Consider the following 13,405-nt stretch of genomic DNA (forward strand, 5'->3'; position numbering starts at 1 on the left):
CTCTCCATCTTTCCCAACATCAGGGTCTTTTCCAGGGAGTCTTCTCTTCTCGTGAGGTGGCCAAAGTATTAGAGCCTCAGCTTCAGGATCTGTCTTTCCAGTGAGCACACAGGGCTGATTTCCTTCAGAATGCAGTCCATGGGACTCTCAAGAGTCTCCTCCAGCACTATAATTCAAAAGCATCAATTCTTTGGCGATCAGCCTTCTTTATGGTCCAGCTCTCACTTCCATACATCACTACTGGGAAAACCATAGCTTTAACTATACGGACCTTTGCCAGCAAGGTGATGTCTCTGCTTTTTGAGATGCTGTCTAGGTTTGTCATCACTTTTCTCCCAAGTGTTACAAAGACTGGTCCTCATGCGTGCATTCTCAGCTAATTAGTTCTTAGCTAATTGTGTGAAGTGGCCCCAGAGCAGGCATAGGCAAACTTAGCCCTCCAGATGTTTTGAGATTACAATTCCCATCGTCCCTGACCACTGGTCCTGTTAGCTAGGGATGCTGGGAGTTGTAGTCCCAAAACATCTGGAGGGCTGAGTTTGCCTATGCCTGCCCTAGAGCTACCATGGGAGTTAGCATTCTGTTCTTATAGTAGCCGTATGAGGTAGGTCCTTACTGTTCCCATTTTATAGAATGGGCAATTGCAGCTGAAGGAACCACCCAGGATCATTCCGTACAATGGAAGTCTCCCAGGTGCACCTACAACTAATTTATACTATTAAATGTTTTAAATACCCCATTGGTGTGGTACGGGAAAAAGTTGCTAGCCCTTTTGAAGTACTGAATGGCTTGTTTACCATTTATTGGCACAGATCATTTACAGATTTAAACGATTCCCTGATACGCATCTCTGTGGTGTTTGCTTAGCCATCCACAGGGTTTATTTATTTTTATTACTTTCTAAATTTATTTTAAAATATTCATAGACCACTTAACATCAAAATGTGTAAAACTGGTGTACAAGTAAACGAAGGGCACCTGAGGCCAATAGCCAACAATAAAACAGCATTAAATACAAAAATACTGTAGTATTATTACCGTAGTTTTATATAGCATGGTTTGAAGAGATATTCTGACATGTTGGATTTAATGCCTGTTCAAAAAAAAATGGAGCTTGCTAGAGACTCACCTTCTCTTCCTCTGTTCTGCAACTCGGTGCAAGTTGGATGGCCAAGTGTTTCATAATCAGGTTTCAGTAACTGTGTGAATATATAATAATCTAAGTCCACTTTTCTCTTTCTAGTTGATAGCATCCATTGTGTTCATCAGCTTTGGAGTGGTAGCAGCTTTCTGTTGTGCAATCGTTGATGGTGTGTTTGCAGCACGACATATAGTAAGTATGCCTTTTTGATATTCCTCTGTCCCCTGGTTAGCTTATGCTTCGTGCCTACTAAGCCATTTCTGGTTGTGAAAATCCCCCCCCCAAAAAAACCCCATGGGCCAATATTGTGAGGAAACCACAGTATAAAAAATATACTGTGACAGGATCGTGTGATAGAGTACCCCTCCCCCTTGATCATAGCAAAATATATAATGTGGCATCTTATTTGTGTTTAAATCATGATTTCATTAGAAAGAGATGGCAATGGGTTATAAGAAATAATGCACAATCTTTTTCACTGTGTGCCTGCTTTCTTAATGCAGATATTTTCTTTCTTTCTTTCTTTCTTTCTTTCTTTCTTTCTTTTTCTTTTCTTAAGAAGTCATGAGCAAAATAACGAAAGTTAGCTATGTTCTGTCTTTCACAAAGAACCTCCAGTTTTTTTTTAAATAAAGGAGAGGGGGGAACCCATTGTTTTCAGATGTGAAGATGGCATAAATTTGGCACAAACACTACTGAAGAAGAATATATTTCAGGATATATAGCTCCACATGATTTGCCCCATTCAGAGGGAAAAAACCACTTCACTTAATAGAAAGCTCTATAGAAAAGCACTTACAAAAATTAGAAGCTGATGTAAAAGGGGCTTGATTTAAAGTACCCCTGTCTCATGTGAGAAATCGTAATACAGATGTAGTTTGCTTTATTCACATTCATCCCAGCATTTGTATGTTCCAAACCACTATTCACCTCCCCACTTTTTTTAAAAAAAAAGTAGGATGCCTGAATCAACTGAAACAAATAAAGGTGGAAGTAGTTTGTAATGATGTTAGTTTGGGGCGGGGCAGGGGGAATACAGAAATTACAGGAATCCATTATCTGTGAATCCTGTTTGTTGGAGGTATATTGTTACACAGCAGTAGAGCTGGCCCTTGCAAGTAACTTAATATCCTTGCAAAACAACAAAACAATCTTCCCACAGGCATGTAGAAGATACTTGTTCCCCCTTGTGATTGTGTAGCTTGGCGGGGGTGGTGAGGGAAAACTTTCAAGGCACGTCTCTTCACCCACCCAAATACTTAAAAGGGAAGGGTGTGGGTTGGGGGGGGCATAAGGTATTTATTTTTTGCAATGCACTTCTCCAACCAAAACATGTCTAAACATATGTGAATATTAGTGGGGACATGTGCATAAAATGTATCTATTAGTGAAAATAACATATAAAATGCATTATATTACGGGCGTTGCTTGGGGGGGGAAGTGCACATTAGGGCAAGACTGCAAACAAAAAAATGTATTTTTGAATAAATTTATACTAAAGTGCTGGTGAATGCTGAGGATTAATTGCAATCCAATGATTGCATGTGAGCAGAATTTAAGACTGGGAAAGTGAGAACCTGAGGGAAGTCAGATTTGAAAGCTTCATTGATCCCCAGTCAAATTCAGTGTGGTTTGCTTCTGAGTAAGCGTCATAAGATTGCACTGTTAGGTAATTTTCCTTCTGGGATGTGGGTGGCGCTGTGGTCTAAACCACTGAGCCTCTTGGACTTGCCGATGGGAAGGCTGGCAGTTCGAATGTGCACAACGGGGTGAGCTCCCATTGCTCTGACCCAGCTTCTGCCAACATAGCCGTTCAAAAGCACACCAATGCAAGTAGATAAATAGGAGAAGGTAAGAAGCAAGAAGGTAAATGGCATTTCCGTGCATTCTGGTTTCTGTCATGGTGTTCTGTTGCACCAGAAGCGGTTTAGTCTTGCTGGCCACATGACCCAGAAATCTGTCTCTAGACAAACGCCAGCTCTCTAGTCGCCGTTGACTGGACTTAACTGTCCAGGGGTCCTTTACTTTTACCTTTACTTTTCCTTCTCCTTCACCAAATAGTAATCAATATGAGTTAATTTTTAAGAGTCTGGCAAAATCCTGAGTGGGAACGCCCTTTCTAAAAGCTTAACCTCTTTCATTATGGATCCTTTTTTTTAGGAATTCGTGAATTCCATGGTGCCATCTGGTGGCTTTTTTCTGGAACAGGAGGGCATTTTTGGGAAGACCCTCATCCTGTTCCATAAAAACCACAGTATCATACATAGAACATGCTATAAAATGAAGATTTGGGACAGCATGATGCATGAATCATGTTAATTTTAGTGCCAGGGAGCTTTTGACGCTAAAAATCCCACAGGGCTGACTTTGTTAGTCTGTTGCCTTAGAAACAAACAAAGAATCCTGTGGCACCACAGAGACTGATAAATTTGTTATGGCATAAATGGTTGCGGACCTCAGGCCATTTCAAATAATCAGAATGGTGCCTCTTGTTCACACGTGCCTACTCTTTCTCCACTTAACCGTATTGACATATTTTCGGAAAAACCAATGCTACCAGTAAAATTCATTCTGTTTATTGGCTCTCTGTAAAAATAGAAGCAATTCTGTTGATAAACGGCAAGGCAGTAGGAAACCGAACTCAAATAATATGCAATGCCTCTCCACAATTAAATTAGCCAATCGCTTTGAAGGAAAATGTTAGACCTATTTTTCCTTCTCCATGGTGGTGCAAGATGCAAAATCATAACTAATTGCCTTTAATATCATTTCCGGAGTGAGTCATTAACGTAATTGCACAGCTCATATGGCAATTTCTTTTATATAAAAAAGTTAAATTAGCATTCATCATTCCAAATGGGAAAGTAACTTTAATTCACTTCTTGGGTTTAGATTTTCTTTGTGTTTAAAGCTCTGCGGCCTATTTTATAGCTTTGTTTTATTTTTCTCAAGAGCTTTTACATGATTGGTGATGATTAGTTAAAGGGACAAAGACCCTGCAGCTGCCCAAATGTTTTTAACTACAACTCCCATCAAGCCCAGCATAGCTAAAGCTCAGGGACAATGGTACTTGTATGCCAACAACATCTGGAAGGCTGTAGGTTCTCCCTTCTGTTTGAAAGCAAATAATCTGGATGTTTTCCTAGAGATGATATGAAATGTATATGCAATTTTCCTGGTATTTATTTATTTTGAAAATGTGTCTCAGGCTATGTGGTTTGCTGTAGCTTTTATGCCATTAATTCCTGTCTTCCAAATGGGGCTGCGCCTACAAGGCTGAAGCCTGGACCCAGATTCCACTGACCTAAGTGCAAACAGTTTCTCAGGTTGCCAGCAGGACCATTTCAATTAGCAACAAGCCATCAATAACATGATGGAAAACTGGACTTTTCTCAGGCAATAAGCAGCTTGATACAGTTGTAAGGTGTACTTACTGGAAAACAAAGTTGCTCATAGGACACAAAGGCTTAAAACTACATATTAAGAGTCTTGGTTAAGGCTCCTCTTGTCTAGGGAGACACATTAGAACTTTCCATACAGAAGCACAAGATTGGTTGCTGATGCGTCTAAACACTTTGTTTATTAGTCTTACATTTTAATATTGTATTGTGAGTGACACATGTATTGTTTGTGCACTATGTGTTTTTCTGTGAATTTGACAATTGCTTATTTTGTATCAGAAAAATAGTAGCATCCCTTTTTACGAGGGGTGAAAAGAGATTAATATTTTTTTTTTGATGTGCAAGTAGGAAAAAATCCAAGTCTGAGTGGCGTTAGAATATATCACCATGGCATCACTGTTTGTTTGAAAAGTGGCTTGAAAACAGTGCTATGTCTTTCAACCCAGGAACATATGTTCCATGTCATCATAAAATCAAGCTAAGTTGAGTTGGCAGAAATTTCTTCACAAGGACTTTACAGCAAGGTGCTTTATTTCAACGCTATTTGTAGTGACTTTACAAATGTGGATTTTTTTTAATGCAGTGCCATGACAACAAATGTATAGCAGATAAACAGAGAGAGTGCTTGGCCCAAGAAAAGCTATGGAGAACATGGAAGCATTCATAATTCTTATAAATAAATCTGATCACCTACCTCTCCTGATTTTTGCAGTAATCACAGTGATGTGCCTGGCTTAGAGCTTCAGCTTACTGGCCTTAGTATTCTATCTCAAAACTACTGAAGGAGTGTAACTTTCATTTAGACATATGTTTAGAAGTTTCACTATATAGAGGGGTATCTGCCAGGAGCTACTAATTTCATAGTCAGCAGCAGAGAGTAAAAATAGAAAAATGCAGATACTGCAAAGGATGAATTCTCTGCCTGGCAGCATATAGAATCCCAAGCTCAAGACAAAGTATACCCCAAATACATTATAAGTTTTGTGCCATTGTCTCATAAGTTCATATCCACTGTGAGCATAATCAAATCTAAATAAAGGGGATATAATTTTTTTGCATGTGAGAACAAATTCTGCCAACCTGCTGAACTATCAGGTAGTTATGGGCTGGAACCAAGGTTGATTCTCAGATACTTGTAAGAAGTACCAGTTGCTTTGTCTTCCTTTTAAAATATCAAATTATTTTGTTCTATTTTTTAAAATATACATTAGTGCCCTTGGGGTGTTAGAGGAGCAGTAGTACCTGTGATGGGGGGACACATTGTGCTCCTTCTGGGGTAGTTTGTCCACCTTTGGTACCCACCAAGCTCTCACCTGTGGCTCCTAGAAGCTGTCAGCATGCAACAACAGCCACACCCCAAGAAATGGTTTCGACTGACTGGCAAAACTGGATGAGGGTAGCTGATGGATCTCAAACTCTTGGTGAGTTAGGGACTTCACCCAGCATGCAAAGGCAGGCTCCAGCAGATTTAGCATAGTGGGTCCAACGGTCAAGGAGCCAGTTTCTGCATGTGCTGTAGAGGGAAGTGAGGGGCAGATGGGACTCATCAACCTGGGAAGGTAGCCCGTCTAGGAAAAGGAAGCTTTGATCCTAAACTTCTGCTGCCTTGTGGGATATCTTCAGGAGAAGAAAATGCTATACTGTACAAATCCAGAGTGGAGTCCCTAAGGTGGTTGGATGGCGTCTTGTATGCCTCCTTCTGGCAACTCCTGCAGCCCAGCTGGTGCCAAATGTATTGCTCTGCTTTCCTTTGGACCACATCAGTGCGGCTGAGGGGGTGTCTGTCTTGCTGTCTGGGCATCCCAGGGCCTCCATACACACTACCCAGGCTTGTGCCCCAAAGAGGTCACTTTGGTGCTGCTAACACAGCAGTTTGGCATCACCCACAGAGGCACACTTTGTTGTTTCTTGAGGCAGATGGGTGGCTTTCAATCATATTCTCAGGGCAGTTGAATTGTCAGTTGGTTTTGGATTTCTAGCTCACTCACGTCTCAAACACGGGCAGTGAATGAAAACATTTAAGCTAGGGGTAGGGAGCCTCTGACCCTCTAGATATTGTTAGATTCCATGTGCAATCAGATGAAAGTCTGATGGATCATGCAATGTGTGTCCTTGCTTTGAAAAGCTAGCTGTAGCCTTGAAAAGATCTGTAGCTTTTGCTTTCTGATTTCACACTTTCTATGAGTTGTATAGATATATCTACCTTCCTCTAGAGGGCGAACATGCTCTTCCTAATATTGAAAACTTTTCACTCTTTAAAATGGCACACACAGTTTTATTTTAAAAACGTAGTTCAGCATTCTGTTCTCACAGTTGCCAACCAGATGTCCATGGGAATGTAAGTGCAGTAGGAGTCTATCATTCTGAACTGATGTTCAGGGGTCGCTGAACACGACTAGTAGTCTCTGAAAGCCATATCCGCCATGAATTTGTCAAATCCCCTTTTAGAGCTGTTCAGACGGCCGGCTATCACTACATGTTCTAGTGGTGAATCCCAGTTGTTATTATGGATCTGTCAGAGGATCAGAGACCCTTGTATATAACTCAGCAATCAGGATTTTGACCTAAGTCTATACACAAATGAATACTGGAGGCTCTTGAAAAAACTCCTAACACAGAGGTCTTGGACATTTATATTTGCAGGGCAATGACATGAAGCGAGATTCTCATGCACTTTTCTGCAGGTTGTGGAAGGCTTGTGGTCATTACTGTGGGTGTCTATGTGAGTTTTGATGATGCAGTATAAGAGATGATCTGCTTATGCACACGTTGAAATAAATGGTTTGTGGATGTAGCATGTGTTGGACAGCAGTTGGCAAATAAAGCTGTCCAGTGAGTTCTTTATAGACTGTTCAGTAGCAGGAATTTCTTAGCTTTTAGATTTGGTCCATTTCACTTTTCCATTAGATTTGGTCCGTTTCACCTTGCTGCTGTTAAGCAATTATAATGCCTATAGATATGCACTTTATGTATTACTCAGGGTAAAGGGTATGATTCCATGTGATTTATGAGCTACTTAAAAGAAAATCAGGTTTCGCCTCATTTTGATTCCTTATCTAGGGGAAGGGGTTTGTTAGAAAGCTCCAATTAGTCTAGTCTAGTCTAGTCTAGTCCATAATCATTTGTGCAATGTTTTTTTTTTTTTGAGATCATTGATGGACAAGGAAAGCATCCCACTGATTAAAAAAAAATAGTAATCTAGATTGGAATCTCTGCAAGTTTGATTCACAGAGTTGAGCTTGAATTTAAGCTAACCACCAAAAGCAACAACTTTAAGCATGGTTTGTGGTGCAGTAACCAAATTCTGCATGGTTTGTGTGTGTAACAAGACAAGATATGAGTGTTTTTTGCGGGGAACAAAGTTGATTTGACTGTAATTGAAAAACTGGTTTGGGATATCCTACTTTTCCTGAAAACTCAGGCTGTGTTCACACCTAGACTCTGAAATGCACAGGGGTCATTCTGGTTGTACACACCTTCATCTAAAGCAGCAGCTACTCTCTGCGTTGTCTGTCCCCACAAGTGGGCATGTTTTAAACTAGTGTGCAATTGTGTTTTCTATTCCTCTCTCCTCAATTAGTGTTTCCACAGATCTTTTTTTTAAAAACAAACAAACACGTCTTTTGAAAGGTGCTGGAAACTTGTATGTTGATATACAAATGATATATATCAGTATAAAGCAGCAGCTAAGTTACTGTAACACTTCCTGTTTGCCTATTTCATTCATAGACAAGTCAAACACAGTGAAGGGGTGTGGCACAGCCCTGCAGTGCCAGAAGATCTGCCCCAATCGGAAGTGACCTGAGAAAGCACTCCCTGTGTACACATGTATGCAGCTACGGTAGTGCTTGAGAAGTACATCCCCGGCACGAAATGGATTATAACTGTTCCTTTAGACTGACAGATAGTGTGGGTCAAAGATGGCATGGGGATGGCGTGTGTATAGCACCCCCAAAAGGTGCCTGCCTCCATCACTGAATGCACATTGCCATGCAAAGGTATGCACAACCTCAGGCTTGCAGTCTTGAGTCTGCGCTTGGATCCTGCATTGCTCCTGAATGCACAAGAACTTTGATCAAACAAAGAATTTGTTAAGCATGTAACTGGAGAAAAGAGGAGGGAATGCCCAAGCACAGAGTTTATTCCTAATATTCCTGACTATGGTTTGGAGCATGACAAGTAGGAACTAGTTTTCATTACTGCCCAACTGCTCTTGATATTAGGAATTGTTTTGGGAGATCCAGTCTAAATGTTTATTTCTATAACTTAAACCTTCGAAACTGCAGTTTATGAATCGCCACCAGGGTAGAATTAAGCCTTGCATATGCATCAGGAAGGATGATTATATTTTCCCAACACACATTACCCTCCTTGCCGAGCATAACCACTTATGACTTGCTTCCAAGCCAACAATTGTGTTTTAGAAAGGAAACATGTGGCAAACTGTTCCTTGGCTATCTAATTACTTAAATGGACTTAACAACTTTACAAAATTGATGCAGTTTGTCTGGGAGGTTATTGCAATAATGTATCTCAAAGCCTTGTCTTTTTTCTATTATTATTTTTTTTTTGCAGGAACCCAGGCCTTTATATAATAAACGGTGCCAGTATTATTCAAGTGGAGTAGGATTCTTATATGATGTTTACCAGACTGAGGTAAGCTATTATAGTGTAGTTTTTGTAGCTTTATGAATGGGGAAGGCCACTTCCAAGATGACTAGGAGTATAAATGTTTTGCAGTCAAAGCACTCAGCCACTGTGGATTCATTTTCCAGACTTAAAACACACTATCATATTTGTAACAAGAATATTTTCTTTGGAATCAAAGCTATTCTCATTCCATGCTTGTTGCTGCTCTCTTGGAATGCATTCCTTAGACATAACTCTTTTCTTCTTTTCTCTTTTTTACTGAGTGGCATATTGTCATATATACCCAAGTCCAAGTTAATCGGTTTATACTGGCCCCAAACTACAACTCTACAGTGTAATAGTCTGACACGGTCCAACAATGTCTGCATTTTGTATTCAGATTTATTTTGGGTTGCGGTTCTACAGCCAAGTACAGGAGCAGTTGTAGGCAAATGGGCTTTTGACTAAAACCTCACACTGAATACATATTGTTTTTGGTCTGTGTTACTGTATGTTTTATGTTGGCGAGTTCTGAACAAAAGGTCCATCTATTGTTTTGCAAGCAGGACAAGGAACAGAAACAAAATCGGCCCCAAGGAAAGATGAATTCTGTAAAATAAAACAGGACAAGGCTACCTAACAAAGTGGAAGGGGATTTGAGCAGCCATCTTGCACATGGGGGATTTGTTTCCAAAACAGCTCCTTGATAGATCAGGGGGAAGCACACTTCTAGTTTCTGAGTGCATGGTGTAAACTTAGTGGACAGAACTTCAAGTCTCCCAAATGAAGATTTGTTACCTCCCCTTTCTTCAGGTGACATGTTACACCTTAAACAGCAAGTGTCAGCTGAGAGTGAAGAGTAACACCTGCTATTGCTGCGATTTGTACAATTGTGAAAAGTAAGTACCTGTGGACAGCAGGTTGGAAGGGCTCCTGTCAGTCTGAGCCTCTTCAGCCACAATCTGTTGTAACCCAATGGAGGCTGCAATCTGTGGTCTTATAAAGCAGACATGTATCTTCCTGAAAAAGTCACTATTATAGGAGGAGCCTGTTCACTTGCTTTTTCAGCCAGGCATGTACAGTATTTATAATGTTAGTCATCAACTCTGGGGAGAAACTATGCTTCTCAGCAGCATTACCTGGCTCTCTCATACAAACTCACTCAGAATGAATGACGCAGTAGAATACATTAGCCAGGCCTCTTTTACTCCAGTTCTGATGATCTGCTATTAAACACAAGTTCAGTGGGGAATGGGCAATGACTAGGTTCCCCCCCCCTGTGATTATTATTATTATTCCACTCATCTGACAGGGTTACTCCAACCACTCTGGGTGACTTCCAACAAATTAAAACACAGTAAGACTTCAAACATTTAAAACTTCCCTATACAGGGCTGACTTTAGATTTCTTCTAAAAGTCAAGATAGTTGTTTATTTCCTTGACCCAAAACACCCTCCCTTGCTAATATGCATGTCAGCGCTTGTAGAAGAAAATGCCATGTTTTTGCGAGAGACCAAAGTGGAGTGGGCAGAAAGGGAACCCAGTTGGAAAGTAGCTTGTAGATTTTGTCACTAATAAACAGATTCGTTGATTCTGCCTGCCCCAAGCTGTGGCTTTAATTTTTTTGTATGCTTTCTATCCAGAATTTACTTAGGTTACTCTCTTTGCTTTCTTGGGCCACTTGCTGCTCAGATGCAAACATTATGGTGGCTTTCAGACCTTTTTATTTTATTTTATTTTATTGTTTTCAATTTCTAGTCTACCCTATACCTAAACACAACCGTTAAAAAAAATAATCTAGCCACCCCCCAGAAGTAGTACACATTAGAAAATTCCATCCATCACAATGTCTGGCAACCTGCTATATTTTGAATATCAGATATATCATGAGCTTTTCTTCGTGTGAATGAGAGGACGAAGGGAAAAGTAGGTGCATTCTGGAACAGTTCTGACTAGCATCACTGCAACAGAGAAAATGGCAGGGCTGGGATGCTGGTGCTCTGGGTTTCCTTTTTGTAAATTGCTGCTGATGTGATGTTCTTCCCTTCCTGCCCCCCTTATCACCAGCTCAGAACACTCTACCAGCTATTACGAGTTCCTTGGCGTGAACAGCTGCCAGGATGTGGTCCACTTGTACCGGCTGCTCTGGTCCTCCACTGTCTTGAACATCATCGGATTGTTTCTTGGCATAGTCACAGCAGCCATACTTGGGGCATTTAAAGATGTGGTAAGTCTCGAAATGCTAGAGGCATTTTATACCCATGGGAGTCAATGCAGTAGGACTCGGGCTTCCATGCAGAACATGTGGTTGGGGCTATTTACTGTAAAAATTAGAAGACACTAGCAGGACTGAAATAATTCCTACAACGTGGGCTTTATAGTTTAACTTATGGATGCGAGATATAGATTGGCAATAGAAAGCTTGTTGAAGGAGGGGGGAGTCAAGTATTTGGCTTGACAGAGCACGGAAAGATTGGATGGTGATGTAAATTGAAATTATTGATGATAAAATGAATAAAATTATATATTTTTTAAAAAAGAAAACCCAGCCTAATTTTTTGCAGGATTTTTTTGCACTTTGCCATTTTTGTGTTTATTTTTAATGGTGAAAGTTGGCTTGGTTTAGTCTCCCCCAAGCTGTGTATCTGTATTTCATGAAGCTGGTTGATACATTACTCTCCAAGATGCTCTTGATTCTTCAAAAGACAGGCAGACGCTTTCTAAATTATTCGTTTAAGGCGTACATGTTCTTTTGTGACCTAGATGCCTGAAAATATTGGTTGGAACAATAATCTTTAGGATGGAAACCACATGCAGGATAAATAGCACTTCCTTAGTTCTCTGCTTGCTGTGCTCATGCTGGTTTTCCATGCATCTATTAGCCGAGGATGATGCCTTAAAATGCATGCCCCTTTGAAAGTCACACTGAATTTGGAGGACCTGTGTATGCACCAAATATCATGTAGTGTAACGTTTCATGTTGAGCTAGCATTTGCCATCTTGTAGTTTAATGTCGCATAGACAGGTGAAAGAAAGGCAATTTGAACCATTAAATCTTTTCACAGAGTTTCAAATCCTACTTAAGTTGTTAATATGGAGCAACTGCAGTTTCCCACAATGCATTTTTTTGTCATGGTGCCTTCCTGCTCTTCGGGCCTCAAAGAGAATCGTAACCATTTTTTTAATTCGAAGTTTGCATGCCAGTTCTTTACAGCTTGCTCAAAGTGTTGTCAGATATTTTGTTGAGGTTAGCATTCAAGTCCCAAAGCAAATGGCAAGGAAATAACTTGTGTCACAAGCGAGTGAAAAGTATGGACAAATGGTTTCTTGGTGCCCTCCAGGCTAAATTCCTGGTATCTACTTTGCTGCTGGATTTCCATTTGTTTGTTTGTGTGAAGTAAACTGCTAATAGATTTGAGTCACTTCCCCTCTCCTCCCTTGAGCAGTGTCAAAGGTCAGCACTGGACTGGGAGAAGACATTAAATAGAGCAGGGGCAGGCATCCAACAAGAATGCAGGGAAGTAAGAATAAGTGAGGGGAAATGCAATTGTTCTTCTAAATGCCATATTCCCCTCAAGCTCTTAAAAATAGCTCTTGAATTTATGATGAGGTTGCTTGGCATGGTAGTAAAAACTTGCTGCATGTAAAGAGTAAAGAATTGCTGCATGTTCTTTGAAAATTTGAGAGTGTGAGGCTGGAGAGGGGTGGCCCTTACGCTGGCCTGGGGTCTTACTGTGGAGGAATCGTAATACTCAAGTTCACGTTTGAAAAGAACTATTTACAGGAAGCCCCACTCTGCTTCCTTCCCATCTCAAGCATTCTTGACTCGTGTGTGTGGTCTCTGAAAAAAACGTTGAATTTGGTGTGTTACCATTTGGCACTGTATTCTGCTACTGGGCTGCTTTCGTTGGGTAGTCACAGCACTCAGACAAAATAGAGAGAACGCTCAGTGAAACAATTTCCCCCCAAGCAACATACCTACCTTTTACAAAGAGGAGCTTGGTGTATTTGTTCCACAGATGCATTCGGACTTCCACAGCGACATTTTTATAACTATTTGTAGTCCTTCAGAGAAAGGCATTTTCCTTACACTGGCAGCTGCGTGCTCCTTGAAATGTGAAAAAAATAGGAAAGCTATTCCTATTACACACATTCTGGTCTACGTTGGAAGTTGGGCAGGGGACACAATGCATTCTAGTGTGTTACGGTCCCAAGCAGGGTATGTGCCTGACC

The 13,405-nt window shown here is 40.6% G+C and overlaps 1 protein-coding gene across 2 annotated transcripts in view; it reads left to right on the forward strand.

Moving 5' to 3' along the window:
* Window positions 1-13,405, forward strand: part of TMEM255B (transmembrane protein 255B) — a 52,087-nt gene that overhangs the window by 36,243 nt on the left and 2,439 nt on the right. For both annotated transcript variants that reach the window (XM_035114880.2, XM_035114879.2), the window contains exons 4-7: window positions 1,244-1,333; window positions 9,118-9,198; window positions 9,985-10,070; window positions 11,240-11,399. In XM_035114880.2, coding sequence (XP_034970771.1) covers window positions 1,244-1,333; window positions 9,118-9,198; window positions 9,985-10,070; window positions 11,240-11,399 — 417 coding nt within the window. The remainder of the gene's footprint in view (window positions 1-1,243; window positions 1,334-9,117; window positions 9,199-9,984; window positions 10,071-11,239; window positions 11,400-13,405) is intronic.

The sequence above is a fragment of the Zootoca vivipara genome, chromosome 4, assembly GCF_963506605.1.
Source record: "Zootoca vivipara chromosome 4, rZooViv1.1, whole genome shotgun sequence".
In the NCBI taxonomy this organism is placed as follows: domain Eukaryota; kingdom Metazoa; phylum Chordata; class Lepidosauria; order Squamata; family Lacertidae; genus Zootoca; species Zootoca vivipara.